Below are 22,747 nucleotides of genomic sequence, written 5' to 3'. Positions count from 1 at the left end.
GATTTGCATTTATTGGAGAAGGAATGAGGGTTACACCGAGGTCTGTACTCTGGAGCGGGATCGATTTGTAGGTGGAGGGTCCGTCAATGCCATCATACTGCTCGTTCTGTGTGTGATTTCCTGCAAGGCAGGAATGTCAGTGTTCTGCCATGGCCATCAACGAGCCAAAATCTCAATCCTATTGAGCACGTCTGGGACCTGTTGGATCAGAGGGTGAGGGCTCGGGCCATTCCCTCCAGAAATATGCACAGAACTTACAGAACTTGCACAGAACTTGCAGGTTCCTTGGTGGAAGAATGGGGAAACATCTCACAGCAAGAACTGGCAAATCTGGTGCAGTCCATGAGGAGGAGATGCACTGCAGTACTTAATACAGCTGGTGGCCACAGCAGATACTGACTGTTACTTTTGATTTTGACCCCCCCTTTTTTTACAGGGACACATTATTCCATTTCTGTTAGTTACATGTCTATGTAACTTGTTCAGTTTATGTCTCAGTTGTTAAAACAGCGGGGAATTTTGTCTGCTAGTGTCTGTTGGAAATCAGACAAACCGAGTTTTCCTCTAGGATTTTGTCTGTGATTAGCTCTATTCCATTTATTTTTATCCTAAAAAACTCCCTATTCCTTGCCGATGACAAGCATACCATAAACATGATGCAGCCACCAGCATGCTTGAAAATATGGCACTCGTGTTGTGCTGGATTTGCCCCATACATGACGCTTTGCGTCGAGGACATGAAGTTTATTTCTTTGCCACATTCTTTTCAGTTTTACTTTTAGTACCTTATTGTAAACAGGATGCTTGTTTTGGAATATTTGTTTTATTCTGTACACATTTCATTCTTTTCACTCTGTCATTTAGGTTAGTATTGTGGAAAAACAATGTTGAGCCATTCAACACTATTTTTATCAATCTACCAATAGGGTTCCTTTGCTTCTTTTATAATTTTTTTTAAACCCCTGAACCTATTTAGGTTTGCCATAACAAAGTGGATGAATTCTTGTTGACTTGAGAAATTTCAGTTTTTCCTTTTTAAGTAATTTGTCTTGTAACAACTCCACTTGGACACTATGGGGTATTGTTTAAAAGCCATTTTAAATTCAGGCTTTAACACAATAACATGATTGCTGTGAAATACTTTTTGAGGGCACCGTACCCAAGGGAGTTTCAGAGATGGCCAGTATATGAATGTTGTCGACGTTAGCAAGTGATCCACATCATGAGGCTAAATATGTTAATGCAAGCTATTTGTTGCCCATTTCGGGGTGGCTTGTAAGGTCCCCCAAGCAAGCACAAAAAACGATCAGAGGTCGACAGGTCACTGATATTTACATTTGAGCCAATGGAACAGGGAGAGCTACCCACAGTGGGCTTCCTACTAGGACAAACTGTCTCAGTGCTAATTGTGTAATTCAGGTCTATGAACAAGGTTACTGATATCCAAAAAAAAAATCTAACTCTGCACGTTTAAGTGCCACAGCCCAAAGCCCCTTAAGTGATTTGTAAACCGAGGGGATATCCATATTTATGGCTTTCACTTTTAAACTAATAGCATTGGTTTAGCTTTTGCTAGCAACAGTGGGTGTCCCATTTGTAACAGAACTAACAACGGGATTCAACTTTATAGGTTCAAGATTTTGACTTACTATGTTGGAATATGAACATCTGTAGCCCTATTATGATAGAGCTGTGATATAATGGTAGGGATTACCTGAGACAACACTGATTTCTCCTGCTGTGGGGGATGGAGAGCAGTAGACTCCTGAGGGTTTGGGCTGTGAAAGTGTCATGTAAGCAACTGTTCTATGCTCAAAGAGAGCGTCTGTGCTCCACGGTAGTTGGGATATATTCTGTCCTCACTGAAACAAACCCTCCGGAGTACATTTTCAGCTAGTGATGCATTGGAGGAGTCTGCTGAAGTGGTTCAACTCCAGCCCTATTGAGAGTAGTGGACCCATGAAAAGTAGCCGCTTACCTACATACTTTGCGGCTCCTTTCAGGTCCATTACAGGCCATTTTTCGCTCCACTCATCTCTCCATCCTGCTGTTTAACCTCAACTGGGGGAAAGATTGAGGTGTTTAACATGCTGTTCTCTGGGGTCGTAATGTTATGGCACAAAGTGACCCTGTCGTTTTTTTGGTTTCCTCTCACTTCCTGCCATCTTTGTTGGTACTTTCGCATGGACAGTGTCTGATAAAAGATGTACAAGTCGTCACTGGTCTGTCTGGTGACATCAGCCTGGGTCCCGTCTGCTTCTACTGAGGCAGAGACGGCCCCGGAGAGCTTAAAGTAAGCCACAATTAAGATTTACAAGTTACTTCAGTTGAAAAGGGCTTGGTACACTGTATGTGAAGTACAGGTAACTGCCAAAATAAAGGAAACCCAACATAGTGTCAATGTGGGGCCAGAACTTTAATGCGCCTTGGCGTAGATTCTACAAGTGTCTGGAACTCTATCGGAGGAATGCGGCACTATTCTTTCATGAGAAATTCCGTAAGTGTTCAATTGGGTTGAGATATGGTGACACACGCGCACACACACACACTTTAAACCCCCTATGCTCCTTTGAGGCCCATCTTTCAAAGTCACTGAGATCTTCCAGCTACGGTAGCTAAAATAATGGACAACTGGCCACTTTTCTACATGAACCTAAGTATGATGGGATGTGATTAACTCGGGAACCACACCTGTGTGGAAGCACACACTTTCAATATACTACACTACATGGCTAAAAGTCATCGAACATGTCATTCCAAAATCATGGGCATTAATCTGGAGGTGGTCCCCCCCCTTTGCTGCTATAAGTGGCGCAGGTGTCTAAGACACTGCATCTCAGTGCTAGAGGTGTCACTACAGACCCTGCTTCGATCTCGGGCTGTATCACAACCGGCTGTGATCGGGAGTCCCATAGGGCGGCACACAATTAGCCCAGTGTCATCCGGGTTAGGGGAAGGTTTGGCTGGGGTAGACAATCATTGTAAAATAAGAATTTGTTCTTCACTCAATTGCCTAGTTAAATTTTAAAAAAGAACAGCTTCCAACGTGTTTCCACTGCTCCAGAGTCCAATGGGGGTGAGCTTTTACACCTCTCCAGCCGATGCTTGGCATTGCACATGGCGGCTTCTCGGACATGGAAACCCATTTCATGAAGCTCCCGACGAACAGTTTTTGTGCCTACATTGCTTCCGGAAGCAGTTTGGGACTCTAGTGAGTGTTGCAACCGAAGACGGGTGATTTCAATGCGCTACACGCTTCAGCACCTGTCCGTGAGCTTGTGTGGCCTACCACTTCGCGGCTGAGTTGTTGCTGCTCCGAGACATGTCCACTTCACAATAACATCACTTCCAGTTGACTGGGGCAGCACTAGCAGGGCAGAAATGTGACAAACTGACTTGTTGGAAAGGTGGCAGCCAAGGACGGTTCCAAACCGGAACAACCAACCAAGATACAGCATCTTCACTCCCTGTCTGTCTGCGGTTCAGTGCTGGCTCAGGCTATCATACTTGGTGCATATGGGTTATTGTTGCTGCATGGGCCTTTAAGCTCTGTCCAGTGTCCACCTCCTTAACCACACTCCCACTCCAAACACTGAACATAAGCAGACTGGCGGAAAGTGCTGAGACCACAAAACACCAGAGCCAAGGGGATTTACATATTAGACCTGACGCTGGGATGATGTCATCCCTTCCAGCGCTAAACCTTCTGATCCTTTTGTATTTATTGTTGTTTAAAGTTTTTTTTTTTGCACACGCAATGACTCATCACACACCACTGACAACACACAATTGTTGGGAAGCTTTTAGCTCCAAGAAGCTCTGCCAAAGGAGTGATCTCACCATTTATTTCTCACCAAGAAAAGATTAGGGAGTAGAGGCTGATCATATTTCATGGAATTGTAACAGGTGCCCTTGACAGCAACAAGACCAGGTTCAAGACGACATTGGAATAGAGGTTGAAAGCTGTAAATTGCATGTTTTCTATTTGAGGTCTTGGTGAAAAGGCTCTGTCCGCGTAGCAGTCTGAATAGGTCCCGTTCCAACTCACTGGACAGGCATGTGGATCTTCCACTACTGTATCACCTCCAACAGTGGACCCATCCCATTCAGGAGCACAGGAAAGTACACTTCACATTGAAGCATTCAAGGTCAGTCTGCTGTCTTCAATTTGACAAGGACAGTGGTAACGGAGGTAAGAATTGAACTAAGAAACTCAACAAAGAAAGAGGCTACTGCAGGATAAGAACTTTACAGGAGTGTTACGTTTTTGTTTTAAAGCCTCTGTCTCCCAAATATCTATTCTGGTGAAACTCATTAAAGAGAGTGTATGTTGATTTGGTAGAGTGGATGGGAGGTGACCCCTGTTTGTCTGTGCTCTTCCAGCATTCCACACAGCTAAGTTGCCCTGCCATGTTCCATGTTGTTGTGTGGAAGCTAGCTGTCACGACTTCCGCAGGAGTCGGTGACTCTCCTTGTTCAGGTGGTGCTCGGCGGTCGGCGTCGCCGATCCTCTTTTTCCTTTGTCTTTGTTTTCACACACCTGTTCTCCATTTCACACTTATTTGTTCCTGTATTTAAACCCTCTGTTTCCCCCCATGGTGTTGTGGGGATTATTACATGTTCAGCTAGGTTTATTTTGATGCCTGGGTTTTTGACGGGTGCTGTGTTCCCCCGTGCGTCATCTTTACCGTCTTGTTTTGGTCTCTCCTGCGCCTGACTTCATGCACCAGCTACACTCATCATCTGACACTAGCGCCCCACTTCACTCCCCACTGTTGTTCCCCACTCACACAGTAGCTAGCTCCTCACTTCACTCCCCACTGTTGTTCCCCACTCACACAGTAGCTAGCTCCTCACTTCACTCCCCACTGTTGTTCCCCACTCACACAGTAGCTAGCTCCTCACTTCACTCCCCACTGTTGTTCCCCACTCACACAGTAGCTGGCTCCTCACTTCACTCCCCACTGTTGTTCCCCACTCACACAGTAGCTAGCTCCTCACTTCACTCCCCACTGTTGTTCCCCACTCACACAGTAGCTAGCTCCTCACTTCACTCCCCACTGTTGTTCCCCACTCACACAGTAGCTAGCTCCTCACTTCACTCCCCACTGTTGTTCCCCACTCACACAGTAGCTAGCTCCTCACTTCACTCCCCACTGTTGTTCCCCACTCACACAGTAGCTAGCTCCTCACTTCACTCCCCACTGTTGTTCCCCACTCACACAGTAGCTAGCTCCTCACTTCACTCCCCACTGTTGTTCCCCACTCACACAGTAGCTGGCTCCTCACTTCACTCCCCACTGTTGTTCCCCACTCACACAGTAGCTGGCTCCTCACTTAACTTCCCATCGAGCAGAGCCGCTGTGAATGAGAGAGGAATGCTGCACTCGGACAATGTGCCGCTCTGCGCAACTCGTCTCGCTTCTGCGGCTTGTATTTTTAGCCAGTGTTCTCATTGTCATTTTTTTTTATCTTGCTTCCTCTATTTCCCTTTCTCTCACTCTCTTTCTTTCTCTTTCGTCAGACCATGATCCAATGACCATGGATCCATGACTGCCACACTTGTTTTTAAGAGGTCTGGGCTGGTATCCACAAAGCGTCCCAGAGTAAGAGTGCTGATCTAGGATCAGTTTTGCCTTTTTTAGATATGAATGAATATGATTTTTATATTGAAAGGTTGGGACCTGAGAAGATCAGCTCTCCTACTCTGAGTTTCTTTGTGTATACGGGCCCAGGGTCAACAGAGGGAACATCTCTAAGATAATGGGCTGTCAGGCAATCTATTTAATATAATGACCGCAAAATGGCAACATATTTATTGTAATGCCATAATATGTGAATTGTAACAAAGCTTTAGAAAGATTCGCTTTTGTTAGAGGATGCATCACATTTTATACCAACTCATTTTTCATTCCAGTTAATGACTCTATAAAAATCCCTGCGGGCTGCCACTGCAGTCATTTTTTTTTTTAGTCTGAAAAAAAAAACCCACTTACAGTAGCAATCAGTGCTCTCCACAATTGTTGATTTTGGGATGCAATCAACAAATCAACATGAAAAGAAACAAGCAGATTCTCCGTGCAATCAGATAATCCATTGATCTCATCGTGTTTTACCACGGTCTCTTTTTTTCAATGGCCTCGGAAGCAGCAATTATGGCTGCCGCTGCGGTGTTTGGAGGAAAAATTACACGAGCAATTTCGCCAGTTAATGTCTGTTTTTGTTTGTCCCTAATCACTGTTTATTCATTGGCGCGGTGCCTGAAAAGCGTTGCATAATTTAACATTTGATCAAACAGCTGTTGAACGCTACTCTATTTACCATGGGAAATCTGTTCAGCTGTGTGGCCACTTTAAACCACGTTACGATTCTGAACACTGCTCTTTTTTCTTTTCAACGGTAGCACTTTGTACGCTATTGTCGTCCTACGGCAACGACGAGGAAAAGGATGACAAGACTGAGTCATGTATTGGCAGCGTGCTTTGTTGACCTTTTGGCTAGTGCAGGGAGATTGACCAGGATGGGGTTTTCCCTGAGCTTGTAACATCCCGTAAACATTAACTGACTGGAGTAATGATGTGTACCGTAGCGTCAGTTCCTTCTAGATATAGTGAAGCTGTCTGTGTGTGCCGTGGTATGCTTAACATCACAATGTGCGCTATGACCATGTTATGTTTTTCTAGCCTCTTTAACGAGTGATGTTAGGTGCCAACAAAAACTGAATCATTTTGTTTCTGAATTGGAAGCTCTGACGTTGGTTTCTTTCTGCTTTTTTCTTCTTCACAGGACCTGAAAAAGCCATTTGATAAGTCCTGGAAAGACTATGAAACAAAAGTGTAAGTTTTTTTCAAAGTATTTTACTACCGCCAATATGAAATTAGGTTCTGGCCAATTGACATTATTAGCTTAGAGTACTGAAGACTATCAGATCAGTCCATTGTCTTTTGATCCATTGGTTCATTCTATGGCCGCACTGTAGCAGTCGGTTCAACTGACTCACAAGCGTTTTGATAACCTCTAGATATTGGTACTGTCATAGTAGTTATGCATTTATTGGTATAGAGCCTGATTATTATTATTATTATTATTATTTGTCACCATAAGCAATATTTTGAATGAGATGCAATGTGAAATGTCCTGTCTCATCTCTGTGCTTGTAATGACCACTATTCCCCCAACCAACCTCACCTTGCAATCATCAATGAATACACCCAGAATTAATAAGCCATCTTTACCCCTCTCTGTCTACACTGTGATTTTTGCATGCAACGCTATATGACATTTTATAGTACTCTGATATATTTTCCAAGCTGCAAAGGACATTCTTTACTGAAAGGGTAATGCATTTTCTTCTGCCGCGCCAATCTGACGACGAGACGGTACTGACTTGTTGCTCCATTGACGCTCTCTGCTAGTCTGCTGTCAACGGAGGGCAGTACTATGCTTGGCCTAGAACATCGTTGTCCCATCTGCTCTGATTTTCCGATCACAATCGGATGTGTTCTCATATCTCTAATCTCTTTGTCTGCGCTTATAATGAGACCTTTCCTGTTTTGCAGACCGAAAGAGATTAGACTCTCTGCCCCAAACTCCACTCTGGCCCCCGACCGCCTTAAAGTTTGCGAGTAGCACCCTGACCATCGTCACCACAGAGTCCCATTTTGATCCGCTGTCTCCATCTCTGTGTCAACGGTCTTTGGTGGTTCTTGTGGCTGTTTTGAAGCTTTCTCTCTACTCCTATGCTTCTGGGCTGAGGATTAAGGTGACAGCTTTGTAGGTGTCCTACTAATGAAAGCAGTCACATCTTGATGTCTTACCTAATGACGGTTTGAGTCAACAAAAAAAGGGGAGCCACCCAAAATGACCGAATATAACCCAGATGACTTTACCTGAGACGGATGAATGTTTGTGACGCAGCGGCAGGAACTGACTTCTTTTAAGTGTCTTTTTGAATCCAATGTTTTCCGGAACAGCAGTAGATGATAGCACGTTACGTAGACTTGCAGGAGCAGACCATAGTGCAGCGCTGGTTCATGCATTCACACCACTTTGACATCCGTTTGATGCCCCCCTCTCTGTCTTGTCTTTGTTGGTATGATCCGTTTGTAGTTTTTTTTCTCCCCCCCCCCTTGGTTCAGTTTCCTTTGGAATGGCCTTGTTGCATCTGTGTCTTGATGGTTCCAAATGGGCCAAGCTGTTTACTGACTGCAGTCAGAGGTGGGGGGGAAAAAACAGGCAAGTCATTAACGTTGGTTTAGCGATGGGCCACAGTGACGAGGACCTAACACCCAAAGGCATGAGTGAGAGGCCGTCTGCTTTCAAATCTGAACGAAAACAGGCGTCACTTAAGTCTCCCTAAGCTTCCTCTTAGGAGGAGCCAAATGCTGCATCCTTTTTAAAGGGAATATGCTGAGCTTGAAAAGAATGCCCTTTTGCATGGAATGCCCTCCCCCTTCCACTGGATATTTCCTGTTTGGTGTGTGTCTGTGGTTGGAAATGCCCTTTGACTCTTCCCCCCCCACAACGATGTCACTTCCTGTCCCAGCACTAAGATCGAGAAGGAGAAGAAGGAGCACGCGCGGCAGCACGGCATGATCCGCACGGAGATCAGCGGGGCGGAGATCGCAGAGGAGATGGAGAAGGAGAGGAGGTTCTTCCAGCTGCAGATGTGTGAGGTGGGTAAGGAAAGAGATGGAGCTCAGGCCTGGGTTGCCAGGTTGGGCCATGTCCACAGCTGTAGTGGAGGGTTTTCTGACATTGTAAAATTATGTCTTGCAGTATCTTCTCAAAGTGAACGAGATCAAGATCAAGAAAGGGGTGGACCTACTCCAGAATCTCATCAAATATTTCCACGCACAGTGCAAGTAAGTCCTGCAGTCAGTGAACGTGTGCATTTGACCAAGTGCTCACTTCGTGGAGGAAGAGGCTGATGTAGATTTGTCACTCCCCTTAGTTTTTTTCAGGACGGGCTGAAAGCAGTAGACAACCTCAAACCATCCATAGAGAAACTAGCCACAGACTTACACACGGTGAGTTCCTCAAGACTACTGTTGACATCTTCATGGGGTACATAAGGACTTCCCTTTCCTTCATCAAGTGTGCTGAATTCATCAAACATATATTTGTGTGACTCTGTAACCTTTTGTATGACCCCTGTGGCCTTTGTGTGGCCTTTGACCTTTCCAGATAAAGCAGGCCCAGGACGAGGAGAGGAAGCAGCTCACTCAGCTACGGGACGTCCTCAAGTCAGCGCTGCAGGTGGAGCAGAAGGAGGTAACACCCATAGACTTGGACCACTCTAGTGCCCCACAGTATGTTTTAGCATGAGCAGCGCCATTGAGGACTTTCACCATTAGGAGATTCTCATTTGGGCAAAAGTCCGTCCTCTCCTCGTCTCCTCTATCCTCTCCTCCATGACCCAGAAACTGATAAGTGGTTGAAGAGCGTGTTAATTTTGTTTGTAGTATGAACGAAGGAGTCTGCTACCCTCCGCGATTTAACTACTTCGGCTACAAGCGCGGACGTGTTTTAAAATCCCCCCCTGTTTTCTCGAAGGAGAAAAGCATGCAAACATTTAAAAACCTTATGCTACTTTTTTTTTACTTTACACTTAATTTGGGATTCCACCCGTGTCAACATTTGCCTGATGCGCGAGTGGAGAGCCATTTCATGCAAGCACATATTCATCCACGTTCCTTCTTCTCGCCGTCTCTCTGCATTTACCTTTGACCTTTAAAAAAAAATAAAGGAAGTGAGAGAGGAGAGAGGGGGTAGGAGAAAGGACACAGGAGTTGAGCAAAACCAAATGAGATCCTCCCATTTTTAAGTAGTCAACTGGGTGGGACTTGTTATGGGTTAAGGATCACATAATTCCATCCAGATCTCTCGCACGCACACACACGCACACGCGCACACACACGGCAACCCTCAAACTCTATAGGCCTAGTCTTTTCACTGTCTAATGCCCAAGTTAGTCATCCAATAATATAAGCCGTCTGTATCTCATCTAGTCTGCCTCATTCATATCCTATGAGTGATGCACTTACATGTTCAAAACCCTGATGTACGTTACCAAAGCCCCCTTCACTCCCTGTCAACTTTAGCACGCTCATTGAGAGCAGTCATTAATGGTCGATGGTTAAGCACGCTTGATGTGCTTAATGCTCTCGTTTCCCAGACGCTTTTATCCAAAGAGACGTACGGTTAACACACGTACTTCCGTCCTGTCTGGCGTCGGCTACTACGTGGAGAACTATTCTACTGTTTTTGCTACTGCCTCAATGTCTTACCTGTCTGTTCTCCTCTTTGCTTCGCTGCCGCCGCCTCTTTGTGAACCAAGTCTAGGAGAGTAAGTGTGTCCTCAGCGCCCCCTTTGCTGTGCTTGTCAATCGGTGGTCGTGGTGTCAAGTTTGTCTGAAGCATTTTCAATAGAGTGCATTTGTCTCTAAAAGGGATTTAGTGTGTGTGTGGGGGGGGGTCTGGGTTGTATTCATTAAGCACCAAATGTAAGTAAACCCTCTGAACACAGTGAAATGCGAAGGTACTATCTGTACTTCTGAAATACTTGTTTTTCATTTAAATTGTGCTACGTTGTGACTTAATGAGTACAACCCTGTCTTCCTAGATTTTTCTGTTGACAATGGTAACATTAGACACAGAACCCTTAAGATGTTTCTTTAGAATATCTTTCAAAGGTCGTTGCCTTGGCCCCTCCCCCTCTGTTTCCCCTGTGTCACTTCGTCTGAGGAGATGACCTCACTAGTGCATGACCCCATGACCCCCTCATATATACACTGCTCAAAAAAGGGAACACTAAAATAACACACCCTAGATCTGAATGAATGAAATATATTATTAAATATATTTTTCTTTACATAGTTGAATGTGCTGACAACAAAATCACACATTATCAATGGAAATCAAATTTATCAACCCATGGAGGTCTGGATTTGGAGTCACACTCAAAATTAAAGTTGAAAACCACACTACAGGCTGATCCAACTTTGATGTAATATCCTTAAAACAAGTCAAAATTAGGCTCAGTAGTGTGTGTGGCCTCCACGTGCCTGTATGAACTCCCTACAACGCCTGGGCATGCTCCTGATGAGGTGGCGGACGGTCTCCTGAGGGATCTCCTCCCAGACCTGGACTAAAGCATCCGCCAACTCCTGGACAGCCTGTGGTGCAACGTGGCGTTGGTGGATGGAGCGAGACATGATGTCCCAGATGTGTTCAATTGGATTCAGGTCTGGGGAACGGGCGGGCCAGTCTATAGCATCAATGCCTTCCTCTTGCAGGAACTGCTGACACACTCCAGCCACATGAGGTCTTGCATTGTCTTTCATTAGGAGGAACCCAGGGCCAACCGCACCAGCATATGGTCTCACAAGGGGTCTGAGGATCTCATCTCGGTACCTACTGGCAGTCAGGCTACCTCTGGCGAGGGCTGTGTGGCCCCCCAAATAAATGCCACCCCACACCATGACTGACCCACCGCCAAACCGGTCATGCTGGAGAATGTTGCAGGCAGCAGAACGTTCTCCACGGCGTCTCCAGACTCTGTCACCTCTGTCACATGCTCAGTGTGAACCTGCTTTCATCTGTGAAGAGCACAGGGCGCCAGTGGCGAATTTGCCAATCTTGGTGTTCTCTGGCAAATGCCAAACGTCCTGCACGGTGTTGGGCTGTAAGCACAACCCCCACCTGTGGACGTCGGGCCCTCGTACCCCCCTCATGGAGTTTGAGTCTTTTTCAGACACATGCACATTTGTGGCCTGCTGGAGGTAATTTTGCAGGGCTCTGGCAGTGCTCCTCCTGCTCCTCCTTGCACAAAGGCGGAGGTAGCGGTCCTGCTGCTGGGTTGTTGCCCTGCTATGGTCTCCTCCACGTCTCCTGATGTACTGGCCTGTCTCCTGGTAGCACCTCCATGCTCTGGACACTACGCTGACAGACGGCAACCCTTCTTGCCACAGCTCGCATTGATGTGCCATCCTGGATGAGCTGCACTACCTGAGCCACTTGTGTGGGTTGTAGACTCCGTCTCATGCTACCACTAGAGTGAAAGCACCGCCAGCATTCAAAAGTGACCAAAATATCAGCCAGGAAGCATAGGAACTGAGAAGTGGTCTGTGGTCACCACCTGTAGAACCACTTCTTTATTGGGGGTGTCTTGCTAATTGCCTATAATTTCCACCTGCTGTCTATTCTATTTGCACAACACCATGTGACATTTATTGTCAATCAGTGTTGCTTCCTAAGTGGACAGTTTGATTTCACAGAAGTGTGATTGACTTGGAGTTACATTGTGTTGTTTAAGTGTTCCCTTTATTTTTTTGAGAAGTGTGTGTGTGTGTGTATATATTTATTTATTTATTAGTGGTAGCATCTCAATGGTCTAGAGGCTCCCCTTCCTTGCCTTTTTCTACTTCATCTACAATAAAGCAAATCCCCCAGCCAGCATCCCGATCTGCCATATTGCTCTCATATCCTAGATTTTATCTAGAATTTTTCAGATCAGTGCGGACAAAGGAAAATGAACAAGGAGAGGATGCCACTTTAGACAATTGAGACTTACCACACCCACTGCAGTGTCTTGTGCCTTTGCCTACATAGATCCTTATGTGTGTGTGTGTGTGTGTGTGCGTGCGCTGGTATTGTTGAAGGATTCCCAGGTGCGACAGAGCGCTACCTACAGTTTGCACCAGCCGCAGGGAAACAAGGAGCACGGTACTGAGCGCAGTGGGAACCTCTACAAGAAGAGTGACGGGTCAGTGTTTCTCTCCTGTTGAACTTGCATCATCTTCAACAAACATTCAAATAACCAAAATGCTAAGGCCAGACAAAACAAACACACAAAGTACACTCGTTGTGATGGCATTTATCCATAGGCCCACTCCGGCAACTTTGGCGACCAACTGTGTATTTTTTTTTTCAAAACCTTTTGCTTTGGGCCGGATGTGTCATGGGATCGTTCGTACATGCATCATCTATTCCATTAGCCACCAAATCCCTAGTTTGAAAGCCACATTTTTTTTTCTTCTGGAAGCTGTGCTGCGTCATTTTCTATACATTTCCCCCCCCACATGGGCCAGCCCCCGAGCTATTCAAGTTCCAGCCAATGAGCTTCAGCCACTCGCCATTTGAGCGACAGCTATCAAGATGCGCACACAGCAGAGTGGGAGAGAGGGGCAACGACGTGGTGCACAATACTGTGTCTGCCCATATGTGACGGAGTACACGATGTTCGGGGGCCACTTTTGGCTCGTGGGTGCTACTTTCAGAACTACTGGCTAAAAAAAAAAAGTATACAAAAGTACCAGAGAATCTCTGTTAATGTTCTTTTTATGTCTGGGTGTCACCCCATAGACAGGAATACACTGCCCAAACTCTGCGTCATTTACATATGCCTGCACATACTAATGAGCCATTGCACCGGTTTGGTTGGTTCATGTGGTGTTTAGTGTGTCACACTGGCGCTGGGCTGTTATGTCGAAGTCTCTGTGTCATGATGTGTGTGTGTGTGTGTGTGTGTGTGTGTCCCAGGATAAGGAAAGTGTGGCAGAAGAGAAAGTGTTCAGTGAAGAATGGATACCTCACCATATCACATGGGACGGTGAGTAATGTGAACACACACACACACACACACACACACACACACACACACACACACACACACACACACACACACACAGAGGGCAAGACAACCTACTCCTAGCCAGTTAGCGTTCATCTACAGTAAGGCTAGTGGGAAAGGGAGATACCTAGTCAGTTGTACAACTGAATGCCTTGAATGAATCAGAGAGGTGCGGGGGGCTGCCTTAATCGACATCCACGTCTTCGGCGCCCGGGGAACAGTGGGTTTAACTGCCTTGCTCGGGCAGAACGTCAGATATTTACCTCGTCAGCGCAGGGATTTGATCCAGCAAGTGGCTCTAGCCTGTTCGCTTACACTTCACCCATATTCAAGCCAGTCAGTCGATCAACACTAATTCTGTCATATCAGACGTCATCACTGTTTATCCAACCTTTCAGGCAGCCGACATGTTTATTTAATCTCCAAAATCAGTTCCAATGTTTCAACCATACATTGGCTTAGTTTCCTGTCTGACCTGGCCTCTGGGAGAGATCCACCTGGGATCTATTCCTATCCTAAAATGCCCCCAGGCAACCCCAGACAAGTTAAATTATGGCACATCCTACCTAATTATCAGCTCTCTGCTAACTGGCAGCTTATCCACTAGTTTTGTCTTGTCTGATCCTGTCTTGTCCCGTCCTGTCTTATACAGTCTGGTCGTCTCTTGTCCCGTCCTGTCTTATCCAGTCTGGTCGTCTCTTGTCCCGTCCTGTCTTATCCAGTCTGGTCGTCTCTTGTCCCGTCCTGTCTTATCCAGTCTGGTCGTCTCTTGTCCCGTCCTGTTCTCCCTATTTTTTCTTACCCTACTTTTCTGCTATTTCTTACTTTTTGGTTTTAGTTTAGCGTCTTCATTATAGTAAACATTTCCATGGGGAGGGATCAGAAGTGGTAGAGCTACGGGGCGGGAGTGGGGATCAAGAGGACTCCAAGAAAGTATTTGGTGCCTGGTGTACTTTTTTGTTGTGATTTTATTTTAGTTAGGTTTTTTTTTTTTTTAAGTCCATAAAGTTAATTTAGCTAAAATGGTGGTGGTGTTAGTATTAATGTCAGTCACTCTTACAGGTGAACGAGTATTATATCTCTTGGATGCATCCCAAATGGCACCAATAGGGCTCGAAGTCAAAAGCCATTTGGGATGCAGCTCTTGTCAGGCTAGTTCACGTAGCTACTTAACCTGCACCGCTTCACTCGGCGTCTCACCAGCCTATTGATATCCCCCTCTGCTCTGCTCTCACTGTAGCAGGCTCTACTTCCCTGCATTACAGTAGATGTAATCTCCCTCTCTCTCTCTCGCCATTGCTCTATCTTCATCTTATTTGCTCTCTCCTCTGTCTCTTGTGTACTTTATCACACCCTCGTTCTGTCCCCCTCCTCGCCTCGCGCTCTCTCGCTCTCTCTCTTTCAAAATTGACACATACACACCACACTTTCTCTACCTCTCTCCTTACCCTTTCTCTCTCATAAAAATAAAATATACCTCACATATGAGCTCTCCCTCCTCTCCCTGGCCAACCAGCTGTATGTAGAGGTCGAAGCAGGGAAAGCAATCAGGGATGGTTTTTAAGCACCCTGAGCTGAGCCCCAGCCATGGCCTGGTTTCATCCTCTACTGCAGAGCAGAAAACCACAGTACAGAAGCTAATCCTCCATGGACAGGCCCATTCTGACAGACCTTAACACCTAAATATTACTTATGAAAACTGCATACGAGAGCCTGGCTATTAGTAGTGTTATGTTATGATGTAATAAATAATGGAGAAAGGAAGGTGAATTTCGCAGTGGTTTATTCTATGCTGTGCTGATTCTCAAGTAGCTCTGCAGTCCAGGACCTGTATCAGATTGTTGTAATGTACATCGTGTTTTATAGCAAGCATAATATGTTTTCGTTGATGCGTATATTTTGAGTGCATGTCGGCTAAATGAATGCTTTTATCCAGGTACATTGAACACCTCTTCTGGTGAATGTGGTTATTGTGATGAACCGCTTCAGTTCGGCTGACCCCTAGCTGAACTCTGCTAGCTGAACCGAACGAGTGTGCTCGCATATTCATTTAAAAGATCTTCGCTTGAAAAATGAGAAAAAAAGCCTCAATAGTACTGTTTGTCCATTTTGAGATGCTGTAGCCAGAATAGTCCGAATTAATCTAAGATGACGCAAGAAATCTGTCCTTAATTTGCCATGGAGATCTTAGTCGCGCAATTTTACATCTAACTATGTTTGGTGCAGTATTTTTCGGTGAAAGAATGTGGATGAAAACGAGTCGTCCCTCGATGAATGACAACAGACTATTGGATCCCAACTGTTAACCAATCACCGACAAAGGGGCGTAGTCATAATATATGCACCAACTTTTCCAACCTGTTTCTGATAGCATGTGGACAACTTTAGTGATCAAACTTACCGATGTGATGACTATAAGAGGGAGCACTGTATTTTTGTTCTGGTGGGAAGGGTGCATTTTCCTTTATGCTTTGCGTTCACTGATTCTCATGTTCTTTCCTGTCCTCCCCTCGTTCAGGCGAACCGACCGCCGGCCAAACTCAACCTCCTCACCTGTCAGGTGAAACATAACCCAGAAGAGAAGAAGAGCTTTGACCTCATCTCACGTAGGTTTACCCCTTTTTACTCCCTTCCCTTTTGTTCTCTTCTATTTTCTTATCTCTCTCCTGTCCTCTCTTCTGTCCTCTCTGCTCTCTATTCATCTTCGCTCTCTTCTGTCCTCTCCGCTCTCTATTCATCTTCGCTCTCTTCTGTCCTCTCCGCTCTCTATTCATCTTCTCTCTCTTCTGTCCTCTCTTCTGTCCTCTCCGCTCTCTATTCATCTTCGCTCCCTTCTGTCCACTCCGCTCTCTATTCATCTTCACTCTCTTCTGTCCTCTCTTCTGTCCTCTCCGCTCTCTATTCATCTTCACTCTCTCCTGTCCTCTCTTCTGTCCTCTCTGCTCTCTATTCATCTTCGCTCTCTTCTGTCCTCTCCGCTCTCTATTCATCTTCGCTCTCTTCTGTCCTCTCCGCTCTCTATTCATCTTCGCTCTCTTCTGTCCTCTCTTCTGTCCTCTCTTCTGTCCTCTCCGCTCTCTATTCATCTTCGCTCCCTTCTGTCCACTGCTCCTATTCATCTTCACTCTCTTCTGTCCTCTCCGCTCTCTATTCATCTTCACTCTCTCCTGTCCTCTCTTCTGTCCTCTCTGCTCTCTATTCATCTTCGCTCTCTTCTGTCCTCTCCGCTCTCTATTCATCTTCGCTCTCTTCTGTCCTCTCCGCTCTCTATTCATCTTCGCTCTCTTCTGTCCTCTCTTCTGTCCTCTCTTCTGTCCTCTCCGCTCTCTATTCATCTTCACTCTCTCCTGTCCTCTCCGCTCTCTATTCATCTTCGCTCTCTCCTGTCCTCTTCTGTCCTCTGTGTTTCACAGAAGTACCTCTACAAATGGACTTTGCTCCATTCTCAAAGCCTGGCTTTTAGACACTACAGAACAGGGAGGGATGATGTGTTGGGACTAATGACAGCTCATAGAGTAGAGATATCTACTGCAGATGAACTAGGGAGGAGCGGAGAATCACAGAAAAAGGAAAAGTGGTTGATATGGTCTATGTCTGGATTATAAGGGAACATGTGAGTTTTTCCATGGAATGAGGGCAGCGGGAAAGGAGTTGGGAATAGTTGAATCACTGTAAGATTCATATTCAGGGAAGACTCAGTACTTTGTGTCTCCACACAGGCTTCTCCGAATCAGCAGCCTATTTAGAATTTCATCCACGTTCATCTGTTCCCTGTGTCCTCACATAATCTCATGTAACCAAGGGAGATTCACCCTCTTCTTTCTTTGATTCGCCCTCTTTCTTCAGTCAGGTTTTTGGGGATGTGCGTTGAGTTTAGCTGAGAGGTTAAGTTCATAAACACTGGGCCAGAAATAAGTGCTCACGTCAGGCCGTCACCCTGCTGTCAAAGGACAATATTACTGCTTCAGGATATGAAAGGGCTTGTTCTGGTGGAAACAAGCCTTTGAGAGAGACTGTCAGAACTCCCAGCTGTCAGGGGATCTGAATTGGAGATCAGTCAGATCTGGAGGAGGATATAGTACAATAGGACTTCCTCCAGGTTTTTACTTTGTTGTACAATAGGATGTTTGGTAAACGTTTACCTCTGTCTTACATAGATTCCACATACAGTCAAATCTCAACCGTTGTCGCCTCGTCCATTGTACTGTTGGGATGCTGTTATACTTATGTGGGACTTTTACTGTATGTACTGTAGTTGACAGTGTCTTACTGCATGTACTGTAGTTGACAGTGTCTTACTGCATGTACTGTAGTTGACAGTGTCTTACTGCATGTACTGTAGTTGACGGTGTGTCTTACTGCATGTACTGTAGACGACGGTGTGTCTTACTGCATGTACTGTAGACGACGGTGTGTCTTACTGCATGTACTGTAGTTGACAGTGTGTCTTACTGCATGTACTGTAGTTGACAGTGTGTCTTACTGCATGTACTGTAGTTGACAGTGTGTCTTACTGCATGTACTGTAGTTGACAGTGTGTCTTACTGCATGTACTGTAGTTGACAGTGTGTCTTACTGCATGTACTGTAGTTGACAGTGTGTCTTACTGCATGTACTGTAGTTGACTTAGTGCATGTCTTACTGCATGTACTGTAGTTGACGGTGTGTCTTACTGCATGTACTGTAGTTGACGGTGTGTCTTACTGCATGTACTGTAGTTGACGGTGTGTCTTACTGCATGTACTGTAGTTGACGGTGTGTCTTACTGCATGTACTGTAGTTGACGGTGTGTCTTACTGCATGTACTGTAGTTGACGTACTGTGTGTCTTACTGCATGTACTGTAGTTGACGGTGTGTCTTACTGCATGTACTGTAGACGACGGTGTGTCTTACTGCATGTACTGTAGACGACGGTGTGTCTTACTGCATGTACTGTAGACGACGGTGTGTCTTACTGCATGTACTGTAGATGACGGTGTGTCTTACTGCATGTACTGTAGTTGACGGTGTGTCTTACTGCATGTACTGTAGTTGACGGTGTGTCTTACTGCATGTACTGTAGTTGACGGTGTGTCTTACTGCATGTACTGTAGTTGACGGTGTGTCTTACTGCATGTACTGTAGACGACGGTGTGTCTTACTGCATGTACTGTAGACGACGGTGTGTCTTACTGCATGTACTGTAGACGACGGTGTGTCTTACTGCATGTACTGTAGACGACGGTGTGTCTTACTGCATGTACTGTAGACGACGGTGTGTCTTACTGCATGTACTGTAGACGACGGTGTGTCTTACTGCATGTACTGTAGACGACGGTGTGTCTTACTGCATGTACTGTAGACGACGGTGTGTCTTACTGCATGTACTGTAGACGACGGTGTGTCTTACTGTATGTACTGTAGATGACTGTCATAAACTTGTCCTTTTTTTGTTCCTTTTCCATCCCTGGTAATCAGTCTTGTCACCCTGGGGCTTTGATGGGCTCTTAAGGGAATTGCTCTCAGCTCTTACATGTTCTGGCCTTTGATAAATGTCTTGTTCCACTATGTCTCTGACCCACCCACCTCTATCACCCCCCACTCTCTTTTAGATGACAGAACCTATCACTTTCAGGCCGAGGACGACCCAGAATGTCAGATGTAAGTATGTATTCTTTCCTGTGTGTGTGTGTGTGTGTGTGTAGGTCATGTGAGAGTGTGTCCTGTTGATCCCCCATACGTCTTTCCACACACAACCCACACGTTTCCATCACGTTTTGTGTGTGTGTGTGTGTGTGTGTGTGGAAAGGTGTGTCCTGTTTCTCCCCATACCTCTTCTCACAGTTAACACATCCATTTTCCACCCTCTAGTCTAACCCAATGTTGACCCTGCCCTCACCCCATCCTCACACTTCCCCTCCCCCTGTGTGTGTTTTCAGATGGATCTCTGTGCTGCAGAACAGCAAGGAGGAAGCTCTGAATAATGCCTTTAAGGGGGACCAGCACGTTGGAGAGAATAACATAGTCCAGGAACTGACCAAGGCCATCCTGGGAGAGGTCAAGAGGATGACCGGCAACGACATCTGCTGCGACTGCGGCGCTCCCAGTGAGTGACCGGGCGTCACATACATGTTAATACATACACACGCTTGACACAACACACACACACACACACACACACAATACCACCTATGTATAATTAATCATACAGCCTTTATGAATGCACACAGTGAATGAAGGAGCCATGAACTGTTTTACTTTATTGTGCTAGACGTCACTTATTAATGTACGGGTTATTCATAGAGATGGTTACCAAAGTGTTATGAGTGTAATGAACAACTCCATGTGGTCACTTGACACCGACATTGTAGGGAATGAGGAATGCCCATGGGACAGTTATGTAGGTTTGACTGCAGCCTGTCGTTAACCTGTATCAGAAATAGCTCTTCCCCACTGAGCACATGCAGGTAGTTCCTGTTAAGGACACTGTTACCTACTTACCTGTTACCTCTCTTCTTCTTTTTCTCTCTCGTTCGCTCTCTCCCCTCGCTTGCCCCTCGCTCTCTCTCCCCTCGCTTGCCCCTCGCTCTCTCTCCCCTCGCTCTCCCTTCTTCCCAGACCCTACCTGGCTCTCCACTAACCTGGGCATCCTGACCTGTATTGAGTGTTCTGGGATCCACAGGGAGCTGGGAGTCCATTACTCTAGGATCCAGTCCCTCACACTGGATGTACTCAGCACCTCTGAACTCTTGGTAAGAAGCAATTTTGTGCTAGAACGCTCAGTACACATCAGCTAGTTTCACATTATGGCGATGTGGCTCTGGGAGGTTAGGCACAGTCATGTTGGAAAGTACACAGGTGGCACATCCACTTAGGTTAGGAATGGCTTTCCCGGTGCATTGCCATTCTTGCCGTTCTAATGGGAGAATCTCCGTAGCATGTCCTTGATTCCTCGCGTCATCTCTCCTCCTTTTCAAACCCCATTGGATGAGAAGGTCAGAAGTCCCTTCTGGAAATCGTATTGAGTTTCTCCCAATGTGAAAACACATCCACAGTGCAGCTGATGATTTACTGCTGGTGGGAGAGTACCAAGTATACCAACGCCCATGTCCTGATTCTACTGAACTCTCCACCCTCTGCTGCGCTCCATTGGGATTAGATACAGTACAGTATTACAGAAGCTTGGAGCTGCTTCCACTTTGCATATTTCACATTTCATCTGGCTTTCTAATATCAATTTGGTGCAATTTATTGGCCGTAAATCATTTGGGGCTGAAATGTTTTTGCCGCTAATTCGAGATGATTGCCCTTGTTAAGATGCCAGGGGGTGTAATCATTAGCCAAACAGTTGCAAAAAAAACAAACATTCGTTTTGCAACTAAAACGAGAGTTTCTGTTGGACAAATTCTGGTAGGTCCCACTTCATTCCATTTGTTTCAGTTTCGGAAATGTTTTGCAACAGAATTGGTGGAACGAATACGCCCCGGTCTTTCACATTATTTGGTCACAAGGAGATGGGTGGAACGTGTGCAGTGCGCACACACACACACACACACACACACACACACACACACACACACACACACACACACACACACACCATTTTGATTTTAAGCGTTTGCTGAAGTAGCAGAGCAGAATAAATGGAGTATGAGATGAATGTGTACAGTATAAACTGAACTGTAGCACCCTCAGATAGGAGGCTCATTTGCACTTGTATGGACTGTCGCTCTGGTAAGCTCTTACCTGTTTGTGTGTTGCCATGAAGCTGGCCAAGAACGTGGGGAATGCAGGCTTTAACGACATCATGGAGGCGTGTCTATCTGCGGAAGATGTGGTCAAACCCAACCCTGCCAGTGACATGTAAGTTCTCTCCCCCCTTTCTATCCCACTAGTTATCTTGCTTTTTCCTCTGGCTCTTTCCTCACACGCAAACACTCTATCCTCTCATCAGTCTCCCTGTCCCTTTCTCTACCTTCTCAGGTTCCCATTACAGTAGCCCCCCTACCCAGACCGCCCCCCCCCCCCTGAAGGTGACTGTAAGGAGGTGACCTAAATGGCACCCTATTCCCTAATATAGTGGCCTACTTTTGACCAGGACCCCTAAGGCTCTGGTCACAATTAGGACAGTATGTAGGGAATATGGTACCATTCAGGAAGCAGCCTTAGAGAGGTTGGGCCCGTGACCTTCCAGTTACCTATTGGCAACATGTCACCACAGACACTCATACCCATTCATTATGGATGGAGCAATAAGTAAGGCATCACTAACTGAGCACATTTTTATTCATTAAGCTTAAGAGAATTCTATGCATTCTGTTGTTGTTGTTGGCACATGCCTCGGTGTACAACCCAAGTAAAATTGAGCACACACATAAGAAACCTAATGCATCCCTCTAGTTGAATTAAACGTTTTAGTTTAAGCTCTAAGCTCATTTATGGCTGTAAGTATCAGATGCATGTATTGACACACTTAGACTGTGTTGACACAGGCAGCCCAATTATGATCTTTTTTTTCCCAGTTATTGACAAAAGAGCTGATCTGAATGGTTAGAATTGGGCTGCCTGTGTTAACACAGCCCTAAACCGATCATTCAAAAATGCATCTTTTGGTCAAATTACCCTCACCTTGAGTTGTCTGAAGGCCCATAGTTACAGAATCTACAATAATCCAGTATTTACTTCAGGCTACGGCCAGGAGTTAGCATATTAGCATCGTCAGAATTCATGACTGTTAACAGCCGAACCGATGTTAGCACTGCAACTTCCTCAAACACTTCAAACGAGGTTTGGTAGCCTCGGTACTCGTGAATTTTTATTAAATTTTTTATTTCACCTTTATTTAACCAGGTAGGCTAGTTGAGAATAAGTTCTCATTTGCAACTTCGACCTGGCCAAGATAAAGCAAAGCAGTTCGACACATACAACAACAGAGTTACACATGTAATAAACAAACATACAGTCAATAATACAGTAGGAAAAATATATATATACAGTGTGTGCAAATGAGGTAAGATAAGGGAGGTAAGGCAATAAATAGGCCATGGTGGCAAAGTAATTACAATAATAACCTGTCCATGTTTTTCTTCCATGTGAGAATGTTATTTCTGCAACACAATGTAAATGTATGAATG

The 22,747-nt window shown here is 45.5% G+C and overlaps 1 protein-coding gene across 11 annotated transcripts in view; it reads left to right on the top strand.

The window, feature by feature from the left end:
- The window catches only part of asap2a (ArfGAP with SH3 domain, ankyrin repeat and PH domain 2a), a 95,619-nt gene that overhangs the window by 55,492 nt on the left and 17,380 nt on the right, over positions 1 to 22,747 (top strand). For 5 of the 11 annotated variants that reach the window (XM_052496994.1, XM_052496999.1, XM_052497000.1 and 2 more), the window contains exons 5-16: positions 6,787 to 6,836; positions 8,546 to 8,675; positions 8,779 to 8,864; positions 8,954 to 9,029; positions 9,187 to 9,273; positions 12,657 to 12,766; positions 13,543 to 13,612; positions 16,152 to 16,239; positions 19,226 to 19,274; positions 19,553 to 19,719; positions 20,232 to 20,365; positions 21,382 to 21,476. In XM_052496994.1, the coding sequence (XP_052352954.1) occupies positions 6,787 to 6,836; positions 8,546 to 8,675; positions 8,779 to 8,864; positions 8,954 to 9,029; positions 9,187 to 9,273; positions 12,657 to 12,766; positions 13,543 to 13,612; positions 16,152 to 16,239; positions 19,226 to 19,274; positions 19,553 to 19,719; positions 20,232 to 20,365; positions 21,382 to 21,476 (1,142 nt within the window). Of the gene's footprint in view, positions 1 to 5,534; positions 5,607 to 6,035; positions 6,213 to 6,312; positions 6,467 to 6,493; positions 6,635 to 6,786; positions 6,837 to 8,545; positions 8,676 to 8,778; positions 8,865 to 8,953; positions 9,030 to 9,186; positions 9,274 to 12,656; positions 12,767 to 13,542; positions 13,613 to 16,151; positions 16,240 to 19,225; positions 19,275 to 19,552; positions 19,720 to 20,231; positions 20,366 to 21,381; positions 21,477 to 22,747 lie in introns of those variants that run through there. The other 6 variants (XM_052496995.1, XM_052496998.1, XM_052497002.1 and 3 more) reach the window with 5 other exon arrangements.

Source organism: Oncorhynchus keta, chromosome 35 (assembly GCF_023373465.1).
Source record: "Oncorhynchus keta strain PuntledgeMale-10-30-2019 chromosome 35, Oket_V2, whole genome shotgun sequence".
In the NCBI taxonomy this organism is placed as follows: Eukaryota; Metazoa; Chordata; class Actinopteri; order Salmoniformes; family Salmonidae; genus Oncorhynchus; species Oncorhynchus keta.
Note: the sequence above shows the minus strand (reverse complement) of the source record. Positions and strands in the feature narration are given on the sequence as shown.